Source organism: Manis javanica, chromosome 2 (assembly GCF_040802235.1).
Source record: "Manis javanica isolate MJ-LG chromosome 2, MJ_LKY, whole genome shotgun sequence".
Taxonomy (NCBI): Eukaryota; Metazoa; Chordata; class Mammalia; order Pholidota; family Manidae; genus Manis; species Manis javanica.
In genome coordinates, this window is record NC_133157.1 from 226,277,775 (window position 1) to 226,304,950 (window position 27,176).

Consider the following 27,176-nt stretch of genomic DNA (forward strand, 5'->3'; position numbering starts at 1 on the left):
TTTCAGACGTTCAGGCACCCAAACGGGGTTCTGCTGGTCCTGTGGAAAAACACAAACCGAGCCTCGGGTCCAGATTATCACTGGGTCCGGGCCTTTCCATGTTCCTTCCAACACATCCTTCCACAAAACTTTAGGCATGTGTTTTGGATTGGATTGTTGGCCGTGCCGCTCTGCTGCACTGCGGCCATTTTTGTCCAGTGTTCTAAAATCTTCTCCTATTCCCCGTTTTTGTTTATATAAGGCATTCTTGAGGGTGAGGTGGGTGCGTTCCACCATACCCTGACCCTGAGGGTTGTCTCTAGCTCCCTGCTGCTCTCATGACACAAAAGGATGTCATCCATATAATGATAGATGATTATCAGGGGAAACTGTTTCCTGACAGTTTGTAAGGCCTTCTTTACATACACATGGTGGGGCTATTAGCCATGCCCTGTGGCAATAAACCTTTGACAGTCTCTGGGGTGAAGTGGGATGGAGAAGAAACAGTCTTTGATAATCTCCACTTGCCAGACTTTTTCCTAATTACAAAAATAGGTGTGTTCCATGGCGAGGTAGAGGGCTGGAGGTGACCAGCTGCTATCTGTTCTTGTACTAAAGTGTGGGCTGCTTCCTTCTTTTCTTTGGTGAGGGGCCACTGAGGTACCCACACAGGCCTTTTTAGGCTGTTTTCCCTCAGTGGCCCTGAAGAAAAACCCAATCCTGGTCCTCCGTCCCCATCCTCTCTCTAAAGGGGGAAGTATCCTAGTTATGATTTAGATGGACTACGTCGCTAATTCCGCGAACCTTTTGATTTCGTCGCCACTCTGCGAACCTTTTGATTTCGTCGCTGCTCTGCGAACCTTCACTGGCGCCTCTTCATTCCATATATTATAATAAACAATGTCACAAACACTAACAGGACACACACACTACACATAATATCACAAACACTAACAGGACACACACACTACACATAAACACCCACCGCAACTGCCTGCTGTCTGCCTTGCCACGTATACTTTCAGTTTACTCGCCGATCCACTCACCCTCCTCGGTTCCCTCTCCCGGTCTGGCCAGCCCACCGAACGGCATCCAGCGACGTTCATCAGCAGGCATCAGGGTCAGCGGATCAGGTCGCAACGAGGTTTAGCGATTCCCGGGTTTCGGCACCACTTGTCGCGACCCTTCAAGGACCGAAGCAACACGCCCAAGGTCTTGATTCTTCTCTAGGCTTTATTGTCTAATCTCTTGCGGCAGTTACAGCAGTTGTTGGGCGACTCTTTCTCCCTCCCGGCGGGCTCCCTTATATTCAGTCACCCAACCAATCCGGGACAGTATCATGCGTGACCTTTAAGTGGATAGGTGTCACGCGCCACTCTAAGCGGGCAGCATGAGCTGTGCACGGGTACGGAAGTCTGCTGGGCCAATCCCCAACAGGGAAGCAGGCGTCATCTTTAGGGCATTGTCCAGCTGGAGTGGGGCTCAGCCTCGGCCGTAGGCCGGGCCCCCACACAGTCTACTAGAGACTTATACCCTATGTAAAATTAAAGTACTTAATAAGTCCATGAATCAAGGAATAAATGGGAGAAAAAAACCCTCTATAGAAAAGATCTCAAACCAATGACCTCAGTGTCTACCTGAAGAAACTGGAACAGCAAACTAGACAAAAGCAGAAGAAAAGACATAGTAAGGTCAAAGGGCAAATCAATGAGAGTGAAAAATAGAGAAATGAATCCAAAAGGTGATTTCTTAAAAAAAAAGATCAATGAAATTGATGAATGTCTGTTAAGACTGACAGAAAAGCTACAATTACCAATACCAGAAAAGAGAGAACACACCACTGGGAGTTCTACAGATATTAAAAGGATAACAAGGGAATATTAAGAAAACGTTATGCCAGTGAATTTGAAAATGTGGCCTTTTAAAGAGTCATGCCATTTCCTGGTCATCACTCTGCGTTGCTCACTGTAAGACCGGTTACCGTGCAGTCATCTTGCAGGACCCTTGGAGTAGTTGCTCAGAGCAAATGGGTGAGAACTTCCCCCTCCCCTCCCCCGCAGGGACAGTTCCAGACCGCCCGAGTCACCCTTCCTTCATTATCCTACCCCGATCTCAGGGAGGGGGCGGCTCCTGCTCCCGGCTGTCCAGCTGCTGCTCCACATCTCCAGGCACCTGCACCTCCAGCAGGTTTTCCATCTGTGCTCCGCTCATCCCCAGTAAGCACCTGCCAACAGGGGAGGCAGGCGCGCAGCTGGCTGGCGCAGCGAACACCCAGCCCCTCAAGCCCTGCACCCACCTGGATGGGTTTCTCACAAGCCACCTGAACACCAAGCTCGGCCTCCCAGCTGTGCAGCTCACGCAGCGTTGGGGAAGGGGGGCAGTTAGCCCGTTTTTGGAACATACGGTGTGTGTAGTTAACATGCTACACAGAGGCAGGAGAAAAGTGTGTTAATTCACCAGCCCCTGCTAAATACCCATAAGCCCCGGGTGCAGACTCCCGACTCGTCTGTGGCCAGGGAGACGATCTGAGCCAGCCTTCTGTCTCCCTGGAGTGAAACTTCTGCAGAAGACCTGTGCTTTGGTGACCGGTTTTCCCGTGTGTAGGCAAACAGGCCTAACCCGGTTTCCTAATAAATTCAATAATTTATATGAAATGGCCCAATTGCTTAAAAGAAAGCAACCACCTGAATAGCCACTCCAGCCATTCAAGGAGTTGGATTTGTAGTTAAAAAATCTTCCCAGAAATAAAATTTCAGGCCCAGATGGCTTCACTGGGGAGTTCCGCCGACATTTAGGGAAGAAATAACACTGCTTTTGCAAACCCTCCCAGAAGACCCCGGGCCCTGAGGCCCGCGCCACCGACTCCAAAACGAAGAGCTCAGGAGAAAACTACAGACGAATATCCCTCATGGGCACAGGCGCAAAAATTCTAAACAAATTTAGGAAATTGGAAACAATCTGTAAAAACGAAAATACATCTTGGCGGAAAAGCAAGGTTGGGCAGCCCTGTGACGGCCCGCGTGCCGGTCCCCGGGGCAGGAGCACCGCCCCGACCGGATCCCGCGGAGGCGGGGGCGCCCACGCTCCCCGGAGCGGCCCGTCGGCTTCCGGTCCCACAATTCCCCGGGCCGCGCGCCGGTCCCGCCCCTGGCGCAGGGCGGCCGTCCGGGCTGGGCCGCATGGGGGAGGCCGCGGCGGACGCGGGCGCGACGGCCGGGGCTTTGAGCCCCGCGGGGTCGCGAGGGCAGGAAGCCTGCCTGCAGGCGGAAGTGGCGCAGCTGCTGCCCTTCCTGGCTCCCGAGGCACGGGCAGACCTGCAGGCAAAGGCGGCGCGGCACGTGCTGGCGCTGACCGGCTCGGGGCAGGGTTGTGCGCTGCTGGCCGGCCAGGCAACGCTGCTGCGGGCGCTGGTCGAGCTGGTGGCCGCCCCGGCGCCGGCTGCGGCCCGCGACGCCGCCCGTGCGCTAGTCAACCTGGCCGCCGACCCCGGCCTGCACGAGCCGCTGCTGTCGACCGAGCCCGGGCTGCCTGCCCGCCTGCTGGAACTCGCGTTGGACCCACAGTGGCCCTGGGCCGAGGAGGCGGCCGCCGTGCTGGCCAATCTCACCCGCGAGCCGACGCCGTGTGCCGCGCTGATGGCGGCGCTGGCCGAGGAGCCGGGGGACCCCGGCCTGGAGCGGCTGGTGCGCGCGCTCTGCACGCCTGGCTACAATGCCCGCGCGCCCCTGCACTACCTGGGGCCGGTGCTCTCCAACCTCAGCCAGCGTCCCGCGGCGCGCGCCTTCCTGCTGGATCCAGACAGGTGACGTGGGGGCGCTCGCGGGGAGGGAATGGAGGTGAGCAGGGAGGCACTGAGTGGTCCCTCCCTCTAGGTGTGTGGTCCAGCGGCTGCTGCCCCTTACTCAATACCCAGACTCCTCGGTGCGCAGGGGCGGGGTGGTGGGAACGCTGCGAAACTGCTGCTTCGAGCACCGTGAGTGGTGGGGGGGCGGGCGTTGGGAGGTGGAGGCTGACTGTGCGGCCTCTCTACACTGGCCTAAATCCCTGTTTTCCTCCCAGGCCACCACCGATGGTTGCTTGGGCCCGAAGTAGACATTCTTCCCTTCTTGCTACTGCCTCTGGCTGGGCCTGAGGAATTTCCTGAGGAGGAGATGGAGTGTGAGAGACTTGGATGGAGCCTCGGGGTTGGCTGGGCAGGAAGGGAGGCCAGTAGGGCAGCAGGAAGAGAAGGAGTCCAGGTCAGGGCCCCTGTGAAGCCTCCCGCAGGGAGTTGCTGAGCACAAGTGGGGCTTGAACAAAAACAGGGTCTGGCCTAATGGCCCAGTACAGGGACTCACTGCTGCCCACGTTCTCCTCTAGGGCTGCCCGCTGACCTGCAGTACCTGCCACAAGACAAGCAGCGAGAGCCTGATGCCGGCATCCGGAGGATGCTCATCGAGGCCATCATGCTGGTGCGTATGGGTCCTGCTCGTGAATGCCACCCTCCAGTACACACACACATGTGCACACAAGGGTACTGACATCTGGGTGACCGCTGCCCTCTCCCAGCTGACCGCCACGGCACCTGGCCGGCAGCAGGTGAGGGGCCAGGGAGCCTACCTGATCCTGCGCGAGCTGCACAGCTGGGAGCCAGAGCCTGACGTTCGGGTGGCTTGTGAGAAACTCATCCAGGTGTGTGCAGGGCTTGAGGGGGGGCTGGGTGTTCACAGTGCACCAGCCAGCTGCTCACCTGCCCCCCCTGCTGGTAGGTGCTTATTGGGGATGAGCCGGAGCACGGCATGGAAAACCTGCTGGAGGTGCAGGTGCCTGAAGATGTGGAGCAGCAGCTACAGCAGCTGGACAGCCGGGAACAGGAGCAGTGCGAACAGAAGCAGCAGGAGCGGGAGCTGATGCCAGAGCCACAGGCAGAGGGGCTGCATCCACCCGAGGGCCCTGCGGCCTGCCACTCGCTCCAGGCCCACCTTAGCTAGCTCATCCATCCAGGCCTCTGAAACCAGGCCTTCCTGCAGCCACCTGCAGGCCTCTGGGTTGCCTTGCTTGGAGGCTGTGCGCTGCTGAAAAGTAGAACTGCACTGAAGCTCCAGGCTTATGCTGAGTGCTCTAGGGTGGATACCTGACAAGCGTTGGAGGGTCAGGAGCACCTCCCTGTGTCGTTGCTTCGCTTCCAGCAAGAATGCCAGCTGCTCAGAGGAAGGTTGTTCGACCAGAGCTGGCCAGGCCCTGACTCTCACTCCTCCCGGAGGATGGCGGGTGGGACTGACAGAAAAACTCTGCAAGCCTGAGAGGCCGCCTCGAGCTTCCCAGTCCCAAGGATGTTACAGGGCTCTGAGCATAGGTGGGCACCCATGTGAAAGCAGTGCCCTTGTTGCCAGTCCCACCCCAGGTCCCTTCATCCTGGGGCCCTCAGCTTGTCCCGCCTGAGACCCAGCCTCAAAGGGCTGACCTGATGCTTTCACCAGCCACAGCTTGTTGTGGGGTCTCCTAGAGCTGTGCCTCCCCTATCCTTGGAGCACTTTCTGGATGCTGCCTCCCCTTCTTCTCCTTCCTGCTTGACCTGTACTCCAGCCCTGCCGTCAGCCCCTTGCCAGCTCCTCAAGTCCTGCTTTCCAGTCCTGGGCTAACCTGATGCCCTAGTTCTCCTTGCCAGCTAGGCCCTCTGGTCACTTTCCTGAGCCCCAGCACCTCAGAGCTTCTTGCCTACCACACTGAGAGCCTGCCCGCTGGCTCTGCCATCTTGCCCTTTTTGAAGCCGTTCCCCAGTCTACCCTCTGTGCCCTGGAGCCCACTGTTGGCCCAAGAACCTGGTGATCCCCCGGCTCCGTGTTTGGTCCCCGCAGTTCCCTGTGTCCCTCACCACACTGCTCCCTTCCTGGGCCTTCCTCCTGACCCATTGCCACCCTTTGCACAGGCCCCCAGTCCCATCCCTCCCAGGCCCCCTGCACCCGGGGCAGGCTGCAGTTTGCCGCCTCAGGAGCTTGTGCATCCCTACTCAGTCCTGGAACTGCCTCCAAAGCTGGAGGTTGGCTCCACTTGTGCTTACCCATTGAGGCCAGGTGCTCTGTTGGTATCACCCTCCTCTGCAGGATGGCACCTCTGAGGGCATGGACTCCTCTGCAGTCCCCTCTGTTCCCCCTGCCCAACTAAAGCTCTGGTGTGGAGGTATGTGGACTTGTGTTTTTCCAGAATCAGGAGCACGTTGTAGCTCCCCAAGGCTGGGTGCATTTCCTGCACTAAGATGTCCATATCATTGGCTCTAGAGAATATACTCATTATCTGGCCTTACCCCTTCCCACCTGTCCACCCTCAGTTGACCAGGTAGTGTTTGCGCACACTCCTGACAGCAGCCACAGTACAGCCACAGTGGCTGCCTGGAGGCATCGGTCTCTGGACGGGCTGCTCTTGTGCTCAGGACCCCCTGCCTGGCAGAGCCTGCACCTCCTCTTGAGCAGGCCTCTGGGGACTCATGTGCTGCAGCAGAGTCACTCTTGGCAGGGCGCCCTGCTTCTGGGGTGCTGCAGGAGCAGGCTTGGGGGCTCTGAGTCTGTGCCCAGCTCCACGTCATCCGGGGGCACTGGGGGCTGCGACTTCTTGGTCTCTGCAACCAAACACAGTTGGGTGTCAGGAGCCCACCTGCCGACTGGGGCCCCGCCCCACCTAGTTAGATGCATGTGTGTGCATGCGTAGCATGCAGCAGTGTGGGGCCACCTGCTGCAGGCCCAGGCGTGCATGGGGTGCAACTGCAGCCAGCCCTGGATCAGGTCCTGACACTGGGCAAGGGCTCGTGACTTTGCCCTCCAGTCATCTGCCCTCTTGTGCCCCCAGCCTGTGCTTGCCACTGCCCTCAATGCTGACGGCTCAGAGGAGCCATCTCATTCAGCCTGGAGAAGGGCCCGAGTGTGTCCCCAGCTTGTCCTGGGCGTGAGCCATGGGTCTGAGTCAGACTCCCCCATCCCAGCTCAGTGCAGTGTTCAGGCTGGTCCCCAGTCTGGGTGGGGGTGGATGCCAGGGCGGTCTCCTCCTGCTGCTCCTCTGCCACGCAACATGACCCTGCTCCTGTGCTCAGGTCTCTCGCTGCCCGCTCCAGACTGCAGATGGGGCTTGGGAAAGACACAGGATGGCAGCACCTGAGGGTCGGCCTAGCCAGCAGGTGGAGCCCTGGTGCCTCAGGGGCAGCGTGGTGGTGCTGGTGTTCCTTGATGGGCAGCTTTCCGGTCACCGTGGCATGGAGAACACCTCTGAGGGCAGGGACTCCTCAGGGCATGCCCCCTCTCCTGCCCTCCCGTGGGTCCTGGCCGTGGGCCTGGGGTGGCACTCACAGGCTGCACAGGTCTGCCTGCACCCCACTACACTTCTTGCTCATGAGGGTCTTGAGGGTTGTGTAGACCACGGAACAAGATGCCCAGCAGTGAGTTCTTGAGCCCTGACTGGTTGGCGAAGCTGAAGTCTGCAGAGAGGGCAGGACTGTGTGTGAGAGGCTGGGGTGTGATGGGTGGGATCCAGGCAGGTGGTTGTTGGGTAGATGGGGAGCACTGTGTGTATGACTGCAGGTGTGGCTGTGGGCAAGGCGGTAGCTAAGCAGGTGGAGTCGGGCTGTGGTGAGGTTGGGTGTGGGTCTTCATGGAGAGCTGCTGATGGTCAAGCTAGGCTGGGGTCAGAAGTGGGGCAGGCCAGGGTAGAGGCTGGGTGCCCGGCTGGAACGGGCAGGTAGGAGTCTCCTGCAGAAGTTGAAGGCTTGGGTCGAGTCAGGCAGGGTGGGGATGGCAAGCTCACAAATCAGCTTTAGAAATCCCTGGTCATCCAGCAGGGTGGGCTCACACTGTAGGTCCCTGATCGGAAGGGGAGGTATTGCTGGGCCTGGACTCAGCTAGGCCTCTCCATGCATGCGGGTGGGCAGGCCAGTTGCACCCTCACCAGTGTACAATGCCCAGGTTGTGGCAGTGGGTCACAGCCCTGACCAGCTGCCATAACAGCCATCAGGCCTGGAGACTGGTGGTCGGGCACTTGATATGCTCCAGCAGGTAGCCATGAGCTGCCAGCTCCAGTATCAAGTAGGCACGCTGGCTGTTCTGATAGGTCTCATACAGCTGCACCTGCCAGGCCCCATCCACCTTGCTAGGGCCTCAGGATGCCAGGTGGGGAACTCTGTCCCCAGTGGGCACAGCCAAATTTCTGAAGTCTTGCTGGGACTGGGGCAGACGCAGAGGAATGACCAGGGCTGAAAAGTCAAGAGTGGGAGGCTGACCAGCTGAGGACTAGCAGCGGGAGGCAGTCTCTGGGTAAGCAGGGATAGATTCTAGAGTGGAGGGTTCTGGAGCTGTACCTGCATTGTGCCTTCAAAGGGGGTGTCCTGCCCCTCGGGACGTGCCTGCCCTTTGTAGGGCTCATTCTCTGTGGGGTGAGAGCCCCCAAGGGCTAGTGCCAGGGTGAGGCATGTGTGTGTCACTTTGGACGTGTCTGGCTACAAAAGGCCTTTAGAGAAGCAGGTGGGGAGGGGTGAACACAGGAAGCTGAGTGGGGTTTCTAAGGACACAGGGAAGGGAAAAGAGGGTACATTGTGCCAGCAACCAATTCAAGTGCACCCCTGGTTATCTGAGAGGATACCAAGGTGGTAGGTGGATGGGCCGCAATAGGAGCTGAGCCAGAATCACAGCAGGGAAAGGGGGAGCCACCCAATCTACCCCTGCTGAACCCTCAAAGCCTCTCCCACCGCTGCAGGAGGCCTTTCACTCAGTCTGCAGACTTGATGGCACATTCCCAGGGCGAGCGAGGGCCCCTGGCCTGAGCTCTCGCACCCTCCAGCTTCAGGAGAGAGGAGCCAACGTGGCCCCTCCCTTCTCCTGCCCTAGGGGTGTCTTGGGACCGGTTTCCCCAGGGAGCAGCTGTTAACTCCGACTGCGTGCTGGGAGCTAGGTGCTGTTCCGAGCAGTCAGCAGCTACAACTAACACCTCGTGCAGCCTCACCTCCCACTCAGCCCACACCCGTGTGCCTGTCCTACCGTCAGGGTCTCAAGTTGGAGCAGAACCAAATATGCACATTTTGCAGATGACGCAGAGGCCCAAATACTCGGTCTGTCAGCAGGATGGCAAAGCGGCTGTGGGCTGCCATCCTGGGCGTGTCCCAGGAGGGCTATTTCTTGATGGAGGCCAGATGGGTGTCTGGATTTGTCCTGCACTGGGATTGACGGTGGGTGTAGACCTTGGATGCCTGAGCTTGAACTGGTGAAATATCCTCGTTGGGCCATGAGCTCCTTGAGAGCAGGGCTTGTGTTTGGTATTCCCTCACTCACCCATAGCCCCTTTCTGACATACTGCCTTAATATGGAAAATGTGGACACATTAACTGGTTTATTGCTGACCTGGGAGTTAGGAAAAGAGAAACTACTCTGGTCTCTGGTATTTCAAGCAGAAGAGTTGTTACTCGGGTATTAGAAGAGCTGGAGCAGCGCACAGAAAAACCCACTCCCGTCAAGGGTGGCTGTGCCGCTCAGCTGCTGCTGGGGCCTGGGGAACCGTGCCCCTCCTGCCTGCCTGGCTCCACCACAACCCAGCTGGAGGGCAGCAGTGCTGCACTGAGATGGCAGGAGGGATCCAGGAGGGCCACCAGCTCTGTTTCCCCTGCTCTTGTGGTCTTATGTCCCTTTCACTGTACCCTAGACCATCCGCCTGTTCCACGAGGCTCACTGGACACCCATCGCATGCTGGCTGGTGCTGAGCACTTGGGAGTCAGTCCCGGAACTGGCCTTTCTCCCGTAGGGCTTTCTGCTGCAGAAGGGAGCCTCGGGTGCGGGGTAGCTTTGGGTGCACAGGGAGTGAAAAGGTCCGGCTGAGGCTGGGGAAGGGGCAGGGCCAGCAGAGCGTGCTGGGCACTGGCCGTGAGGAGCTTCGGCAAGGCTTAGGCAGGAGGGTGAGAAGCCCAGGTGTGAGCTTGGGAGAGGCCTCCTGCCTCCCTCCCTGGCAACTTCCATGTGCCCAGGTTAGCTCCTCCCCACTCCTGCCCGACAGGGTGGGTGAGAGGCCCTATCCTGTCCGCTCCAGCCCTGCAACGGAAACAGGCTGAAGCCCACCTCTCTGTGGAAAAGCGAGTCCTCCCTGCCCCGTTCAGCCGCTACCCTGCCCCAGTGCCCCCCGTGGGTCCCCCCTTTGCCTCCTCACACCCTGGTGCTCTCGCTGGCAGCTCTCTGCAGAGCCAACCCACAGCGAGACCCGGCGGCGGACCGCGGCGGACTACTACTTTCTCAAACCACTTTTTTCAGGTTCTGAGCTTCGAGAGCGACACCAACTCCTTTATTTCCGTAAACAAGTCCAGGCGCTCTCAGCCTCGCAGTCCGCCCATAACGCAGGTGCCTGTCCCCGCGTCTTCCGCTCGGCCCGGTGGCGCTCCTCCACAACACTTAGTGCGTTAGTCACCGTTTACTGCTTATTACCTGCCTCTCCACATCCGAGGTCCCCAATGCAAAGACGCGGTCGTCCTGATTCGCATGGTCTGTTGGTAGGACTGAACGTGTGCCTTGCGAGAGCGCGCGCGGAGGACTCGGCCGCCCCGGGGCCTCAGGAGTGTTCGTTGGGCGTTCAGTGTGTCTGTTCATGTGGGAGAAATATAGAGCGTGGCAGTGCCCGTGTGTGCCCAGGTCGGGCCAGGTGTGCACCTGGACAGGTATGTGTTTGCAAGGGAACCAGCTTTGGGCACAAAGGCGTGAGGAGCCCGCGTCTCCAGCCCATCCCTCGTGTGTGCGGCGGTGTCTGTGAGCGAGGTTCTTCGGGGTTTAAGTGTCCGATGGGAACACGGAGAAGAGTGGGAGAACCCCCCGGGTCCGCGCGGAGGGAGCGCAGGGGCCGGCGGCGCTCACGCCCAACAGCCACTGGCGGGCGGCCGGCTGGCTGCCTGGGCGGGGCGGAGCGGAGCGTGCGCACTCCGGCCCGCGGAGGCTCAGTGGGCGGGGCGAGGAAAGCGAGAAGGACGCGCCTCCGACCAATGAGCGCAGCGAGTGCGTGCGGGCGGGGAGGGCTGCGGCGCGCAGGGCCACGGTTGGCCGGGGGCGGAGGGGCGGGCTCGGCGCGCCGACACGCCCGCTCCGGACCGCGGCTGGGCGCGAGGGCGGCTCCCGGACCGCGGCCGCGGCGGCGGCGGCTCAGGTAAACGACCGGCTGGGACCCGCGGCTGGCGGCGCTCGCTCAGGGAGGCGTCCCTCGGGGAGGCCGGGCCGCGCGGGAGGCCGAGTCAGAGGGTCAGCGGGCCGGCGCCGGGCGGCTCCCGGGCGTCGCGGGGCCGAGCCCGCTCCCTTCCCCGGGCTCCGGTGCGCCCAGCGCCTCGCAGAGCTGCATTTGCCGCGTCACAACCCGGAAGAGGCCCGCAAGCCTAGCAGCTCACGTTCTCACCCACGCCGGCGCGGGGTGTCCGGTCCCGGTTGTCGAGCCCTCACAGGATAGGACGCGGGTGCCTGGTGTTCGTGCTCGTCCCCTCCCTGGAGGGCAGGAGGTCCCCAGTCCTAATGCCTGCCACCTCCCCGGGGGCATGGGGTCCATGTCCCTGCCCGCCCAGGGGGTCCTCTCCACGGGAAGCTTAGCCTGAACTCCGAGTGTCCCAAAGCGCCGGGGCCGTTTTCCCTGACGTTAAGGGAGGCGGTCTGGAGCAGGGGGCTAATTTGTCCAGTCACGGGATTATCGGCCACGGGTCTTGAGGCCGGAAGAGCAGTGGGCGGTGCAGCTCTCAGTCAAGTGAGCGCCAGGTGGTGCTGGGTCAGGGCTGGCCCCCAGTCCCTGGGCTCCTAGGTGCGGTTCTGGTTCCGATTTTCCAGCAGCACGAGCTCAGCTGCAGTGCAGTGTTGGGGCCCGAGGAGAGGGCGCTGTGCGCGCCGGCAGTTCCCAGCTACACACTTAGGGTGGTTCCCCTTTGCCAGCCCAGCCAGGGTTGGGGTGGGACCGACCTGTGGGCTCCAGAGCACTAGGGCAAGCATAAAGCGGTGGGGGGGGGGGAGCCGGGGGCGTGCAGAGGGGACTGGGGTAGGGAGGGAGATGGGCGGCCCTGCCTGGGAATGTAAGCTGGAACGGCTTTCTGGTGGTGGAACACACTGGGTTGGGCTGGAAGCTGGCTTTGAGAGAACAGTCCTGGAGGCAGGGACCACTTTGGAAAGGGGACAGTGATATAGGTGGAGAAGGTAGGGTGTGTGTGGGGAGGCAGGGGAGCAGGAGGGGGTGATGCCGATTTCTACCCCAGATGGCTGAGTGCTGATGGCACAGGAAGAGGCAGGGGCGGTAGGGCCAGGGAGAGGTCTGGGGCGGAGACGGGGAGTTGGAGTTGGGGCCGAGGGGTTGGTGTGGTGATGAGCGGCCCAGACGGAGGTTCCCAGCCAGCTACAGGCCCCAGGAGGTGGACGTGGGAACCATCGATTACAGGACACGTCGGTAGTGTCTTGACTGTGCCACGTTGCGCCCGTGGAATCTGGGAGGCTGCTGTCAGCAGAATCTTTGTTGCCAGGCCTTGGGCTTTCGTGGCTCAAGACAGCGGGTCCCCTTTGCTTCCTGAGTGGAATGATCTCAAGCTGAGTTGCCTTGGTTGCCTTCAAACTGATGTCCAGGCTGCCGTGGCTGTTCAGACCTGCACGTTGCTGTTTCTTGCTCCCCCAGGGCTGTCTGCTGCTGGCTAGGGGACACCAGTGGATAGAGGGGCATCCATGGGGTGCATGCTTGCCCAGGTTTGTGGTTGGGACCAAATGCTATCATTAATCTACAGTTACATGAAGAACACTATGTTTTCAGGCTCACCCCTCACCAAGTCCCCCCCCACACCCCACTACAGTCACTGTCCATCAGCGTAGCAAGATGCTGTATAATCACCACCTGTCCTGTCTGTGTTGTACAGCTCTCCCTGTACCCCCCCCACAACACTATACATGCTAATCGTAATGCCCCCATTCTTTTTCCCCACCTTTATCCCTCCCTTCAACCTATCAACCCCAGTCCCTTTCCCTTTGGTAACTGTTAGTCCATTGTTGGGTTCTGTGCTTCTGCTGCTGTTTTGTTCCTTCAGTTTTTCTATGTTCCTATACTCCACATATAAGCAAAATCACTTGGTACTTGTCTTTCTCCACCTGGCTTATTTCACTGAGCATAATACCCTCTAGCTCCATCCATGTTGTTGCGAATGGTAGGATTTTATTCTTATGGCTGAATAATATTCCATTGTGTATATGTACCACCTCTTCTTTATCCATTCATCTACTGATGGACACTTAGGTTGCTTCCATTTCTTGGCTATTGTAAATAGTGCTGCAATAAACATAGTGGTGCATCTGTCTTTTTCAAACTGGGCTGCTGCATTCTTAGGGTAAATTCCTAGAAATGGAATTCGTGGGTCAAATGGTAAGTCTGTTTTGAGCATTTTGAAGAACCTCCATACTGCTTTCCACAATGGTTGAACTAATTTACATTCCAACCAGCAGTGTAGGAGGGTTCCCCTTTCTCCACAACCTCACCAACACATGTTGTTGTTTGTCTTTTGGATGGTAGCCATTCTTACTGGTGTGAGGTGATATCTCATTGTGGTTTTAATTTGCATTTCTATGATGACTAGCGATGTGGAGCATCTTTTCATATGTCTGTTGGCCATCTGGATTTCTTCTTTAGAGAACTCTCTGTTCAGCTCCTCTGCCCATTTTTTAATTGGATTATTTGCTTTTTGTTTGTTGAGGTGCGTGAGCTCTTTATATATTTTGGATGTCAACCCTTTATCGGATCTGTCATTTATGAATATATTCTCCCATACTGTAGGATACCTTTTTGTTCTATTGACGGTGTCCTTTGCTATACAGAAGCTTTTCAGCTTGATAAAGTCCCACTTGTTCATTTTTGCATTTGTTTCCCTTGCCCAGGGTGATATGTTCAAGAAGAGGTCACTCATGTTTATGTCTAAGAGATTTTTGCCTATGTTTTTTTCTAAGAGTTTTATGGTTTCATGACTTACGTTCAAGTCGTTGATCCATTTTGAATCTACTTTTTTGTATGGGATTAGACAGTGGTCCAGTTTCATTCTCTTACATGTAGCTGTCCAGTTTTGCCAGCACCATCTGTTGAAGAGACTGTCATTTCCCCATTGTATGTCCATGGCTCCTTTATCGAATATTAATTGACCATATATGTGTGGGTTAATGTTTGGAGTCTCTATTCTGTTCCATTGGTCTGTGGCTCTGTTCTTGTGCCAGTACCAAATTGTCTTGATTATTGTGGCTTTGTAGTAGAGCTTGAAGTTAGGGAGTGAGATCCCTCCCACTTTATTCTTCCTTCTCAGGATTGCTTTAGCTGTTCGGGGTATTTGGTGTTTCCATATGAATTTTTGAACTATTTGTTCCAGTTCATTGAAGAATGCTGTTGGTAATTTGATAGAGATTGCATTGAATCTGTATATTATTTTGGGCACGATGGCCATTTTGACAATATTAATTCTTCCTAGCCAGGAGCTTGGGATGAGTTTCCATTTGTTAGTGACCCCTTTAATTTCTCTTAAGAGTGTCTTGTAGTTTTCAGGGCATAGGTCTTTCACTTCCTTGGTTGGGTTTATTCCTAGGTATTTTATACTTTTTGATACCATTGTGAATGGAATTGTTTTCCTGATTTCTCTTTCTATCAGTTCATTGTTAATGTATAGGAAAGCCACAGATTTCTGTGTGTTAATTTTGTATCCTGCAACTTCGCTGAATTCCTATATTAGTTCTAGTAGTTTTGGAGTGGAGTCTTTAGGGTTTTTTATGTACAATATCATGTCATCTGCAAATAGTGACAGTTTCCCCGTTCTGTAAAGACTTCTTTACCAATCCGGATTCCTTGTATTTCTTTGTTTTGTCTGATAGCCGTGGCTAGAACCTCCAGTACTATGTTGAATAACAGTGGGGAGAGTGGGCATCCCTGACTTGTTCCCGATCTCAGAGGAAAAGCTTTCAGCTTCTCGCTGTTCAGTATGATGTTGGCTGTGGGCTTATCATATATGGCCTTTATTATGTTGAGGTACTTGCCCTCTATACCCATTTTGTTGAGAGTTTTTATCATGAATGGATGTTGAATTTTGTTGAATGCTTTTTCAGCATCTATGGAGATGATCATGTGGTTTTTGTCCTTCTTTTTGTTGATGTGGTGGATGATGTTGATGGATTTTCAAATTCTTGCATCCCTGGAATGAATCCCACTTGGTCATGGTGTATGATCCTTTTGATGTATTTTTGAGTTCAGTTTGCTAATACTTTGTTGAGTATTTTTGCGTCTACGTTCATCAGGGATATTGGTCTGTAATTTTCTTTTTTGGTGGGGTCTTTGCCTGGTTTTGGTATTAGGGTGATGTTGGTTTCATAGAATGAATTTGGGAGTATTCCCTCCTCTTCTATTTTTTGGAAAACTTTAAGGAGAATGGGTGTTATGTCTTCTCTGTATGTCTGATAAAATTCTGAGGTAAATCCATCTGGCCTGGGGGTTTTGTTCTTGGGTAGTTTTTTTGATTACTGCTTCAATTTCGTTGCTGGCAATTGGTCTGTTTAGATTGTCTGTTTCTTTCTGGGTCAGTCTTGGAAGGTTGTATTTTTCTAGGAAGTTGTCCATTTCTTCTAGGTTTTCCAGCTTGCTAGCATCTAGGTTTTCATAGTATTCTCTAATAATTCTTTGTATTTCTGTGGGGTCCGTCGTGATTTTTCCTTTCTCGTTTCTGATTCTGTTGATGTGTGTTGATTCTCTTTTTCTCTTAATACGTCTGGCTAGAGGCTTATCTATTTTGTTTATGTTCTCAAAGAACCAGCTCTTGGTTTCATTGATTTTTTTCTATTGTTTTATTCTTCTCAATTTTATTTATTTCTTCTCTGATCTTTATTACGTCCCTCCTTCTGCTGACTTTAGGCCTCATTTGTTCTTCTTTTTCCAGTTTTGATAATTGTGACATTAGACTATTCATTTGGGATTTTTCTTCCTCCTTTAAATATGCCTGGATTACTATATACTTTCCTCTAAAGACTGCTTTCGCTGCGTCCCACAGAAGTTGGGGCTTTGTGTTGTTGTTGTCATTTGTTTCCATTTATTACTTGATCTCTATTTTAATTTGGTTGTTGATCCATTGATTAATTAGGAGCATGTTGTTAAGACTCCATGTGTTTGTGAGCCTTTTTGCTTTCTTTGTACAATTTATTTCTAGTTTTATACCTTTGTGGTCTGAACAGTTGGTTGGTAGAATTTCAATCTTTTTTAATTTACTGAGGCTCTTTTTGTGGCCTAGTATGTGGTCTATTCTGGAGAATGTTCCGTGTGCACTTGAGAAGAATGTGTATCCTGTTGCTTTTGTATGTAGAGTTCTGTAAATGTCTATTAGGTCTATCTGTTCTAGTGTGTTGTTCAGTGCCTCTGTGTCCTTACTTATTTTCTGTCCGGTGGGTCTATCCTTTGGAGTGCATGGTGTGTTGAAGTCTCCTAAAATGAATACATTGCATTCTATTTCGTCCTTTAGTTCTGCTAGTATTTGTTTCACATATGCTGGTGCTCCTGTGTTGGGTGCATATATATTTATAATGGTTATATCCTCCTGTTGGAGTGACCCCTTTATCATTATGTAATGTCTTTCTTTATCTCTTGTTACTTTCTTTGTTTTAAAGTCTATTTTGTCTGATACTAGTACTGCAACCCCTGCTTTTCTCTCCCTGTTGTTTGCATGGAATATCTTTTTCCATCCCTTGACTTTTAGTCTGTGCATGTCTTTGGATTTGAGGTGAGTCTCTTGTAAGCAGTATAGAGATGGGTCTTGCTTTTTTATCCATTCTATTACTCTGTGTCTTTTGATTGGTGCATTCAGTCCATTTACATTTAGGGTGATTATTGAAAGATATGTACTTATTGCCATTTCAGGCTTTAGATTCGTGGTTACCAAAGGTTCAAGGTTAGCTTCTTTACTATCATACTGTCTACCTTAACTTGCTTATTGAGCTATTTTAAACACTGTCTGGTGATTCTTTATTTCTCTCCCTTCTTATTCCTCCTCCTCCATTCTTTATAGGTTGGGATTTTTATTCTGTGCTCTTTTGTGTTTCCTTTACCTGCTTTAGTTGGTAGTTGATTATATTTTTTGCCTTTAGTTAGTATTTGGTTGGGCTACTTTCTTTGCTGTGATTTTATTTTCTCTGCTGACATCTGTTTAGCCTTAGGAGTGCTTTCATCTAGAGCAGTCCCCCTAAAATACCCTGTAGAGGTGGTTTGTGGGAGGCAAATTCTCTCAACTTTTGCTTGTCTGGGAATTGTTTAATCCCTCCTTCATATTTAAATGATAATCATGCTAGATATAGTATTCTTGGTTCAAGGCCCTTATGTTTCATTGCATTAAATATATCATGCCATTCTCTTCTGTCCTGTATTGTTTATGTGTTGAGAAGTCTGATGATAGCCTGATGGGCTTTCCTTTGTAGATGACCTTTGTCCTCTCTCTGGCTGCCTTTAAAACTCTGTCCTTGTCCTTGATCTTTGCCATTTTAATTACTATGTGTCTTAGTGTTGTCCTCCTTGGGTCCCTTCTGTTGGGAGTTCTGTGTGTGTCTGTGGTCTGATTGACTATTTCCTCCCCCAGTTTGGGGAAGTTTTCAGCAATTATTTCTTCAAATACACTTTCTATCCCTTTTTCTCTCTCTTCTTCTGGTACCCCTATAATGCAGATATTGTTCCTTTTGCATTGGTCTCACAGCTCTCTTAATATTGTTTCATTCCTGGAGATCCTTTTATCTCTCTCTGCGTCAGCTTCTATGCGTTCCTGTTCTCTGGTTTCTATTCGCCTCTTGCATCTCGTCAATTCTGCTTTTAAGTCCTTTCAGAGACTGTTTTATTTCTGTAGTCTCCATCCCTACTTTGTCTGTTAGCTCTTGCATTTTTCTCTGTAGCTCAATCAGCATGGTTATGACCTTTATTTTGTATTCTTTTTCAGGAAGATTGGTTATGTCTCTCTCTCCAAGCTCCTTCTCAGGGGTTGTCTCTGTAATTTTGGTCTGGATCAAATTCTTCTGCCTTTTCATGGTGATAGAGGTAGTTGTGGGGAGCTGGCACGTGTGTTGGTGGGAGAACGTCCCTTCTTGCTGGTTTGTGGCCTTCCTCTCCTGGGAGAACAGCGACCCCCAGTGGCTTGTGCTGGGCAGCTGCGCACAGATGGGGTCTGATTCTTGTCTGGCCACAGTGAAAGAAGCTCTACCCTGCTGCTGTGGGCGTGACCAGCCTCAGGCTGCTGCTCCACTATGGCAGAGCTGTGCCGGAGGGGGAGCGGGGCGGGAGGCTGTTTATCACCATGAGGGGCCTCCGAGCTGCTCTGCTGTCCAGGGGGTTAAGGCACCTGGAGTCCCCCAGGATTCCCAGCTGCTGGGCCGAGTGTGCCAGAGCACTTCCATCCAGCTGTCAGGCCCCTGTCCCTTTAAGACTTTCAAAGGGCACTGTCTTTTCTTTTGTCCCGGGGGCGCTGGCTGCAGTGACCCGCTCACAGGTTTTACTGTCCCGTTTCCCTGGTATCCAGCACCCCCCCCACACACTGTGTGTCTGTGCTCCCCATGCGAATGGCTGGGGCTGGGTGTTCAGCAGCCCTGGGCTCCCTCTGCCTCCCGCTCCGACTCCTCTCCTCCCGCCCAGAGCTGGGGGGAGGGGCGCTCGGGTCCCACCAGGCCAGGGCTTGTATCTTACCCCCTTTGCGAGGCGCTGGGTTCTCGCCTGTGTAGATGTAGTCTGGCTGTTGTCCTGTGTCTTCTGGTCTCTCTTTTAGGAATAGTTGTATTTGTTGTATCCTCAAAAGTATATATGGTTTTGGGAAGAGATTTCCGCTGCCCTACTTACGCCGCCATCTTGGCTCCTCCCCCGGCATCTCTGCTTTATCATCTCCGTCTTTTTGTGCATGGGACCTGACCAAGGGACTGATGGGGCAGTGGAATCACCAGCAAACAGAAGACACATGTGTCAGAAAGCAGTCAGCTGTCCCGTGGAGGTCTGTCCGTGGCAGGTGGTGATTCAAGGCATGTGGTGTTTGAAGCTGTGGCTCAGGCCCTGTGGGCTGGTTGGTTGGTGTCAGGCCCCAGTGAGCCCCCTGTATCCGTGCTGCCTATCCCTGCCCCTCTGTCCCTGGAGGCCCATAGAATGCTGCACTGGTATTCTCAGACGTGGGAAATGCTGGCCCCAGGGATCCTGGCTGCCCTCAGGAGACGTTTCCCTGCTGTGCAAAGACCAGCAGCCACGCCAGCCTTCCCTGTGTCTTCTCTTCAGAGAGCCAAGGAAAGTGCTGTAGGTGGGGTTCTCAGCACACTTGCCCAGGCCACTGTGAGGCAGAGTTCTCCCAGAGAAATTTGTTCTGAATTGTGTTTTACACAAATACAGTAACTGAGAAGGCTGTGAATTAAATGTGCTGTTTTGGTTACTCCAGGTTCCAGAACCATGCACGTTGGGCGACTGGAAGCTGAGGCCACAGCAATGACCGAGTCCTACGTGCAGAGTGAGTGCAGGCGGGACAGGGCGTGCGTCGGCCTCCTGGGCAGGCCTTGGCATCAGCCTGCCTGCTTCTAAGTTTGGGACATAGATTCTTGCCATGTGCAGATGTAGTTGAGGAATGACTGGGGTGCGAACCTTTCTCTAAGTTTTCAAGAAAGAAAACTGAAGTCTCTGCAGATACTGACATGGCTGGGGCTGATTTGGCTGCAGGCTCGGTCTGGTTTAGGCAACAGTGTTTGCAGGGTGCCGGGGATTGCTGTGCTTAGGTGGGAGCAGGTCTCTGTACCTTTGCCCTTTCCTACACAAGCCCCAGGTGCGTTGTCCACTCTGGCTGGCCGCTCTGCCCCTACAGCCAGGGCCAGCAGTTTGCTGAGGGCACAGCTGGCTGGTTGGAGGTGGGGAAGAGGCAGACCTGCCTCACAGAGCACTGTTCCAAGGGCTGGGACCTGTGGGCGCATGTGCAGACACGGATCCCTGAGCGCTCAGGACACTGAGGATGATGAGGTCCTGCCCACAGGGCACTGAGCAGGACACTCCTGGCTCTGGGTGTGGGCTGCTGGTGTTTCGGATGGGGGGACGAAGTCTCCCAGAGCAGGTGGTGGGGCTGGGGCAGCAAGGGGCAGGGCAAAGCGTGGGCTTTAGGGGATGGCTTCCCACGCACCTTGGAGCCTGTGACCTCCGTGTGGTCCGCAGTGGGGGCAGGAAGCTTGACGCCATCGCCCCTTGGGATGTAAAGCCAAGGTACAAGTGGCCGGAATGTCTCTTAGGTCGGGAACTGCCACACACACCCAAGTGAGGTGGGGGTGCATGGGCAACAGTAGCTCAGATCTGCACAGCTGAGGCATGCATGCAGAGTGGCCAGGCCATGGGGCAGGTGTTGCCTCAGTTCTGGGTCCGAGTCAGGTGCTGCAGGCGGGCATGGTGGGGTTGGTGCCAGGCCTGAGCATGTGCACCCGGCTCTGTTACTGCAGGGCTGTCCGCCATCCTGCTGGACGCCATCTCTGACAAGGACCCGCTGGTGCAGGAGCAGGTGTCCGGCGCCCTGTGCGCGCTCGGGGAGTCGCAGCCAGAGGAGGCACTGCGCGCTTGCGAGCAGTACATGAGGCAGCAGGAGAAGGTATCCCCAGAGGGCGGGACTTGCTGTGGTTGGGGGGCGGGCGGGCGGGTGCAGCCAGCCTCCAGCAAACCCAGGCTTCTTGGAGGCGGGGTGCTCCCAGGGAGATGACCAGCATTGTCTTATGGCCTGTGTCTTGTTCTCTTTTTGGGGGGCGCGGGGCAAGGGGGTCAGCACTGCAGCAGCCAGGGCTCTCGAATGGAGGCCCAATGGTGATGTCCCCTTTCACTCCCTGGCTGGAGACTGGATGGCTCTCCCTGCCGGCCCTGTGCTGTCAACTCCCCAGGGCAGAAAAGGCTGCTTCCCACCAGCCACAAGAAGAGTGACAGGTGGACTGGCGCTCTTAGAGGCTGGGGCGTAGAGCCCGTTGCCCGCCCCAGACGTGGCTGACTCCCTCCTCAGCTGTCCCGACTGCAGCCCAGCAGGGATGCTGGCTCGCCCACCTGAGCTGGGGCCAGCCTTCCTCCTGGTTTTCTGCCCTCTCCTGGGCCTCGGCTGGGCTGCGTGGCACTCCCAGCTCCCTGTTGTCTGTGATAATAGTGCACTGCTTCTGTTTCCTCAGTTCTTCTTTTAGGGCCATTCCTGGAAGAGGAAGAGCCTTTTGCAGTCTCAAAAGACCATTTCTCTTATTGTTCAGACATTTCAAATTGTAGAAAGGGATCTCCATCCTTCATTAGTTCTCTCTCTCGCATCATCAGCTGCCCTCTCCTGGGAGAAATAGCCCAGTGCCACCGAGTCTCTGCTGAGCTGACCGCGGCAGTTTGCGGTGGCTGGTGCTGAGGGGCTCGCCTCCCTCCCGCTGGCTGGCTGAGCTTCCATGGCCCTTGGTGCTTGCATGGGAGCACTAGGCCTGCCTGCTGGGACCTGGATTGGAGATGTGCCACTTGTAGATGCAGCAGACAGAGCTGTGCCCTCATGTTGGCCTGGCATGTGCCCACACGCTGTTCTCAGGCTCATGGAGCTTTGCATTCCTCATGTGCTGGGTGTCAGGGCCTAGGGTGCGTGCCTGAAAGGCTTTATCACCATGGTGCACTGAATTCCGTGTCTGATTGTTAGACAAAGAAAGTTAGGGCTGCCCAGGAAATTTTGAGGAAGCAGGGGAAGAATACCAAAGGTGGCTAAAAGAGCTTTGTTATTTTTATTTTTATTTTTATTTTTTTATTGAAAAAATTTTTTTAGTTTATTTATTTTATGATTTATTTTTATTCTTCATTTTGATATCATTAATATACAACTACACGAGCAACATTATGGTTACTAGATTTCCCCCATTATCTAGTCCCCACCACATACCCCATTACAGTCACTGTCCATCAGCCTAGTAAGATGCTATAGAGTCACTACTTGCCTTCTCTGTGTTATACAGCCCTCCCCGTGACACCCCCACTACATTGTGTCTGCTAATCGTAATGCCCCTTTTTACCCTTATCCCTCCCTTCTCACCCATCCTCCCCAGTCCCTTTCCCTTTGGTAACTGTTAGTCCATTCTTGGGTTCTGTGATTCTGCTGCTGTTTTGTTCCTTCACTTTTCCATTGTTCTTATACTCCGCATATGAGTGAAATAATTTGGTACTTGTCTTTCTACGCCTGGCTTATTTCACTGAGCATAATACCCTCTAGCTCCATCCATGTTGTTGCAAATGGTAGGATTTCTTTTCTTGTTATGGCTGAATAATATTCTATTGTGTATATGTACCACATCTTCTTTATCCATTCATCTACTGATGGACACTTAGGTTGCTTCTATTTCTTGGCTATTGTGAATCATGCTGTGATAAACATAGGGGTGCATTTGTCTTTTTCAAACTGGGCTCCTGCATTCTTAGGGTGAATTCCTAGGAGTTGAACTCCTGAGTCAAATGGTATTTCTATTTTTAGTGTTTTGAGGAACCTCCATACTGCTTTCCATAATGGTTGAACTAATTTACATTCCCACCAGCAGTGTAAGAGGGTTCCCCTTTCTCCACAACCTCGCCAACATTTGTTGTTGTTTGTCTTTTGGATGGTGGCCATCCTTACTGGTGTGAGGCGATATCTCACTGTGGTTTTAATTTACATTTCCCTGATGACTAGCGACGTGGAGCATCTTTTCATGTGTCTGTTGGCCATCTGAATTTCTTCTTTGGAGAACTGTCTGTTCAGATCCTGTGCCCATTTTTTAATTGGCTTATTTGCTTTTTGTTTGTTGAGGTGCATGAGCTCTTTATATATTTTGGATGTCAACCCTTTATCAGATCTGTCATTTATGAATATATTCTCCCATACTGTAGGATGTCTTTTTGTTCTACTGATGGTAACCTTTGCTGTACAGAAGCTTTTTAATTTGATATAGTCCCACTTGTTCATTTTTTTTGTTTGTTTCCCTTGCCTGGGGAGACATGTTCATAAAGAAGTTGCTCATGTTTATGTCCAAGAGATTTTTGCCTATGTTTTTTCTAAGAGTTTTATGGTTTCATGATTTACATTCAGGTCTTTGATCTGTTTTGAGTTTACTTTTGTGTATGGGGTTAGACAGTGATCCAGTTTCATTCTCTTACATGTAGCTGTCCAGTTTTGCCAACAGCAGCTGTTAAAGAGGCTGTCATTTCCCCATTGTATATATCCATGGCTGCTTTATTGTATATTACTTGACCATATGTGCTTGGGTTTATGTCTGGGTTCTCTTATCTGTTCCACTGGTCTGTGGGTCTGTTCTTGTGACAGTACTAAATTGTCTTGATTACTGTGGCTTTGTAGTAGAGCTTGAAGTCAGGGAACGTAATTCCCCCCACTTTATTCTTCCTTCTCAGGATTTCTTTGGCTATTCAGGGTCATTTGTGGTTCCATATGAATTTTAGAACTATTTGCTCTAGTTCATTGAAAGATGCTGTTGGAATTTTAATAGGGATTGCATTGAATCTGTAGATTGCTTTAGGCAGGATGGCCATTTTGACAATATGAATTCTTCCTATCTATGAGCATGGGATAGATTTCCATTTATTGGCATCTTCTTTAATTTCTCTCCCCAGTGTCTTATAGTTTTCAGGGTATAGGTCTTTCATCTCCTTGGTTAGGTTTATATTCAGGTATTTTATTCTTTTTGATGCAGTTGTAAATGGAGTTGTTTTCCTGATTTCTGTTTCTTCTAATTCTTTGTTAGTATATAGGACTGCAACAGATTTCTGTGTGTTAATTTTGTATCCCACAACTTTGCTGAATTCAGTCATTAGTTCTAATAGTTTTTTGGTGGAATCTTTAGGGTTTTCTATGTATAATATCATGTCATCTGCAGATAGTGGCAGTTTACTTCTTCCTTTCCTATCTGGATGCCTTTTATTTCTTTGTGTCAGACAATGAACCTTTTTGATGGGCACCTAGGTTTCTAGTTCCATTGCCTGTCCCAGGTTCGCTGGCCCAGTTGCACCATCTGTCCCACTGCACTGAGGGACATGCTGGCCAGAACAGTGGCTGCCAGACAGTGGGAGCCCACAGACCCCGGCCCCAGGGGCTCCACGTCTCCACTCTGCTTTCCAGGGGAACCAAGCAGTTTCTCCGATGGAGTCCTCACATATGAGAAAACAAAAGCAGTTAAAAGTGGGTGTATATCACATTGCTAATTATCTGGGAAATGCAAATGAAAACTGCAATGAGATATCACCTCACACCAGTTAGGACGGCCAACATCAAAACGACCAGGAACAACCAATGCTGGCAGGGATGCGGAGAAAGGGAAACCCTCCCACACTGCTGGTGGAAATGTAAGCTAGTTCAACCACTGTGGAAAGCAGTATGGAGGTTCCTCAAAAAACTAAAAATAGAAATACCATTTGACCCAGGAATTCCACTCCTAGGAGTTTACCCTAAGAATGTATTCCAGTGTCAAAAAGACAGATGCACCCCTATGTTTATTGCAGCACTATTTACAATAGCCAAGAAATGGAAGCAACCTAAGTGTCCATCAGTAGATGAATGGATAAAGAAGATGTGGTACATATACACAATGGAATGCTATTCGGCCATAAAAAAGAAAACAAATCCCAACAATTTACAAAAACATGGGTGGAGCAAGAGGGAATTATGCTCAATGAAGTAAGCCAGGCAGAGAAAGACAAGTACCAAATGATTTCACTCATCTGTGGAACATAAGAACAAAGAAAAAACTGAAGGAACAAAACAGCAGCAGAATCACAGAACCCAAGAATGGACTAACAGTTACCAAAGGGAAAGGGACCTGGGGGGAGTGGGTAGGAAGGGAGGGAGAAGGGGAATAAGGGGCATTACGATTAGCACACATAATGTACCGGGGGGCACGGGGAAGGCAGTACAGCACAGAGCAGACAAGCAGTGACTCTATAGCATCTTACTATGCTGATGGACAGTGACTGTAATGGGGTATGTCGGGGGGGAATCTCGTAAGGACCATGTTGCTCATGTGATTTTATATTAATGATACCAAAATTTTAAAAAAAGGGTATATAACGTGCCTTGCAGTGTATTTCCAAGACCAAGAATAAAAAAGCAACCGTATTTAAAGCAGACAGAAGTAATGTGAGTCCATATTGAGAGTGTTCACACTGCAGTCATGTCAGAGCTGCAGCTCCCAGCTCAGTGGGGATTTGGGTTAGAGTCATCCCAGTTTACATTCACTTTACATTCTTTCCCTAAATTCCTTCATAATGCAAAGAAAAGGTGTCTTGTGCTCCAGTCCTGTCTTTCAGTGGTGGCTCAGCTCCAGCAAGGAGGACTTCCCTCGGAGCACTCAGTCTCCTCCCTGGGGAGGGTGTCCAGATGAAGAAGACCTGAAGTAATGACTGTCAGGCTCAGAATTTAAGGGCAAGCCTGCCTGCTTGCAGAGGCCTGAAAGGAGAGGGCGGAGGGTGTACTTACCCCCAAGGGGCTGCTGCAAACGCAGTGTGCCTGTCACTTTGATCTCTGTTGGCTTTTCTCAGGAATAAAAATTATGTCCACTCGTGGTCCTGGTGGCAGGTGGTCAGTGTGTTGCATGCTCAGCAAATCGACCCTTGGCGCTCCCAACTCTGAGTCACACCACAGCCGTGCACAGTGTGGCTTGGGCGCGGGTGCTGCCTGCCACTGTCCACATACATGAGCTTCTGGGTGCTGGCTCACCCAGGCAGCGTGGCGTCCACACCAGGTCTGGACATTGCAATTGGCTTTCTTTACTGAGCTGATGGTGCCGATGTGGGGATGGTGCTGATGTGGGGACGGTACTGATTGGGGGGACAGTGCTGATGGGGTGGTGCTGATGGGGGGACAGTGCTGATGTGAGGACAGTGCTAATGGGATGGTGCTGGTGGGTGGTACTGTTGGGGGGGCGGTGCTGATTGGGGGACAGTGCTGGAGGGATGGTGCTAATGGGATGGTGCCGATGGGGGGGCAGTGCTGATGGGGGGCTGGTGCTGATGGGGAAATGCTGTGGGGTCGGTGCTGGGGGGACAGTGCTGACATGGGGATGGTGCTGATGGAGGATGGTGCTGATGGGGGCGCTGCTGCGGGGGCGGTGCTGGGGGGATGGTGCTGACATGGGGCTGGTGCTGACATGTCCACCTGATCCGGTGCTCCCACCCCTGCTGTGGTAGTTGTGTGGGAGGGAGCCGGGGGCGTGTTGTCACCTGGGCTGCAGCCCCACCTATGCTGCACTGTTCTCACCGGCCTGGGCCCTGTCTGCCACCTAGAGATTGTGCCCCCCTCATCTGTACCATGGTCTGGACACTCCATTCCTGTGGATGGGGTCTTCAGGGGGGCCTGGTCGTGGTCCCAGTCCTGGTGTGTGTGGCCTCACCCGCAGTGTGTCAGCACCCTGGAAGAACTCCTGGTTCGGCTCTGCTGAGCTGTGGAGTGCTCTGTCCTTGCAGGCCTGTCCCCACACTGGCGGCATCTGTGTGTCCTTGGTGACAGAGGATGGGTGCAGAGTGGTGGGGGCGGGTCCAGGCAGAGGTGGGGCTGGCACTGTGCCTCGGCTTGTGGAGGCTTAACCAGGACGTGGGGCCGCCAGGACCTGGTGGGGTGGGTGGGGTGTGGCTGGAGGGGGACACGGCGGTGTGGTCCTTTACATTTAAGACTCAGAAGACTTGGGCACATTCCTGAGCCTGGAGGGGCTGTGAGAGCGGGTCCTGGACGCGGGGTACTGGGCATTCAGCTGAGGCAGGGCCCGAAGGTGGTCAGGGAGGGGGGCTCCTCCTGATGGCCATGTGCCCCCCACACGAATAGGAGCCCTTTCTGGGGCGAGGCCTTAAGGAAGTTCTAAGGGGCAGGAAGAAGGGTTGGATGTGTTTCTTCTGTGTTGGGGCAGAGAGGGGTGGTTTTGTTTGAGTAAGCCCTGCGGAGAAAGTGGGTGGTGCTGGCAGGGTGCCTGGGTGCACAGCTCATCTTCTGGGGCCGTCCTTGGCTGCCTCTCTCCTCAGCTGGCGCGTCCGCACCGGACGGCGATCCTGAGGGCCATGGAGAAGGTGGTGAGCAGTCACACCGGCGAGCTGGACAAGGCCGCGGCCAGGGCTGCCGTCCTCCTGGCCTCCAGGGAGATGACCAAGGCGAAGGTGCTCGGGGCATGGGCAGGCTCGGCCGGGCGGGGACAGGCGCCTCCTCCAGGACCTTTCTGCCCGAGTGTGCTGAGCATGCG

General features: G+C 53.3%; 2 protein-coding genes and 1 pseudogene across 8 annotated transcripts in view; 2 read left to right on the top strand and 1 right to left on the bottom strand.

The window, feature by feature from the left end:
* The first annotated feature begins 3,093 nt into the window (after positions 1 to 3,093).
* HGH1 (HGH1 homolog) lies at positions 3,094 to 6,141 on the top strand. Its single transcript, XM_017647727.3, has 6 exons — positions 3,094 to 3,781; positions 3,852 to 3,952; positions 4,039 to 4,137; positions 4,339 to 4,430; positions 4,528 to 4,650; positions 4,728 to 6,141. The coding sequence occupies exons 1-6, from the start codon at positions 3,159 to 3,161 to the stop codon at positions 4,947 to 4,949; spliced, it is 1,260 nt and encodes a 419-aa protein (XP_017503216.3). The 5' UTR covers positions 3,094 to 3,158; the 3' UTR covers positions 4,950 to 6,141.
* Positions 6,142 to 6,259: 118 nt separating this feature from the next.
* Positions 6,260 to 8,305, bottom strand: LOC108389556 (testis-specific serine/threonine-protein kinase 5-like; annotated as a pseudogene).
* Positions 8,306 to 11,006: 2,701 nt separating this feature from the next.
* MROH1 (maestro heat like repeat family member 1) overlaps positions 11,007 to 27,176 on the top strand; it is a 68,799-nt gene continuing 52,629 nt past the window's right edge. For 5 of the 7 annotated variants that reach the window (XR_012128637.1, XM_073230331.1, XM_037023335.2 and 2 more), the window contains exons 1-3: positions 19,382 to 19,450; positions 20,418 to 20,563; positions 26,962 to 27,093. Coding sequence is in view for 5 of the 7 variants with exons in the window: in XM_073230331.1 (XP_073086432.1) it covers positions 19,393 to 19,450; positions 20,418 to 20,563; positions 26,962 to 27,093 (336 nt within the window). In the remaining 2 variants the exon portion in view is untranslated. Of the gene's footprint in view, positions 11,113 to 19,381; positions 19,451 to 20,417; positions 20,564 to 26,961; positions 27,094 to 27,176 lie in introns of those variants that run through there. The other 2 variants (XM_073230332.1, XM_073230334.1) reach the window with 2 other exon arrangements.

Excerpts from the sequence above, each read along its gene's own strand:
- HGH1 (XM_017647727.3), top strand. The coding sequence starts at position 3,159 with ATGGGGGAGGCCGCGGCGGACGCGGGCGCGACGGCCGGGGCTTTGAGC. Across the intron at positions 3,782-3,851 it reads TTCCTGCTGGATCCAGACAG|GTGTGTGGTCCAGCGGCTGC; the intron begins GTGACGTGGGGG and ends CCCTCCCTCTAG. Across the intron at positions 3,953-4,038 it reads AAACTGCTGCTTCGAGCACC|GCCACCACCGATGGTTGCTT; the intron begins GTGAGTGGTGGG and ends TTTTCCTCCCAG.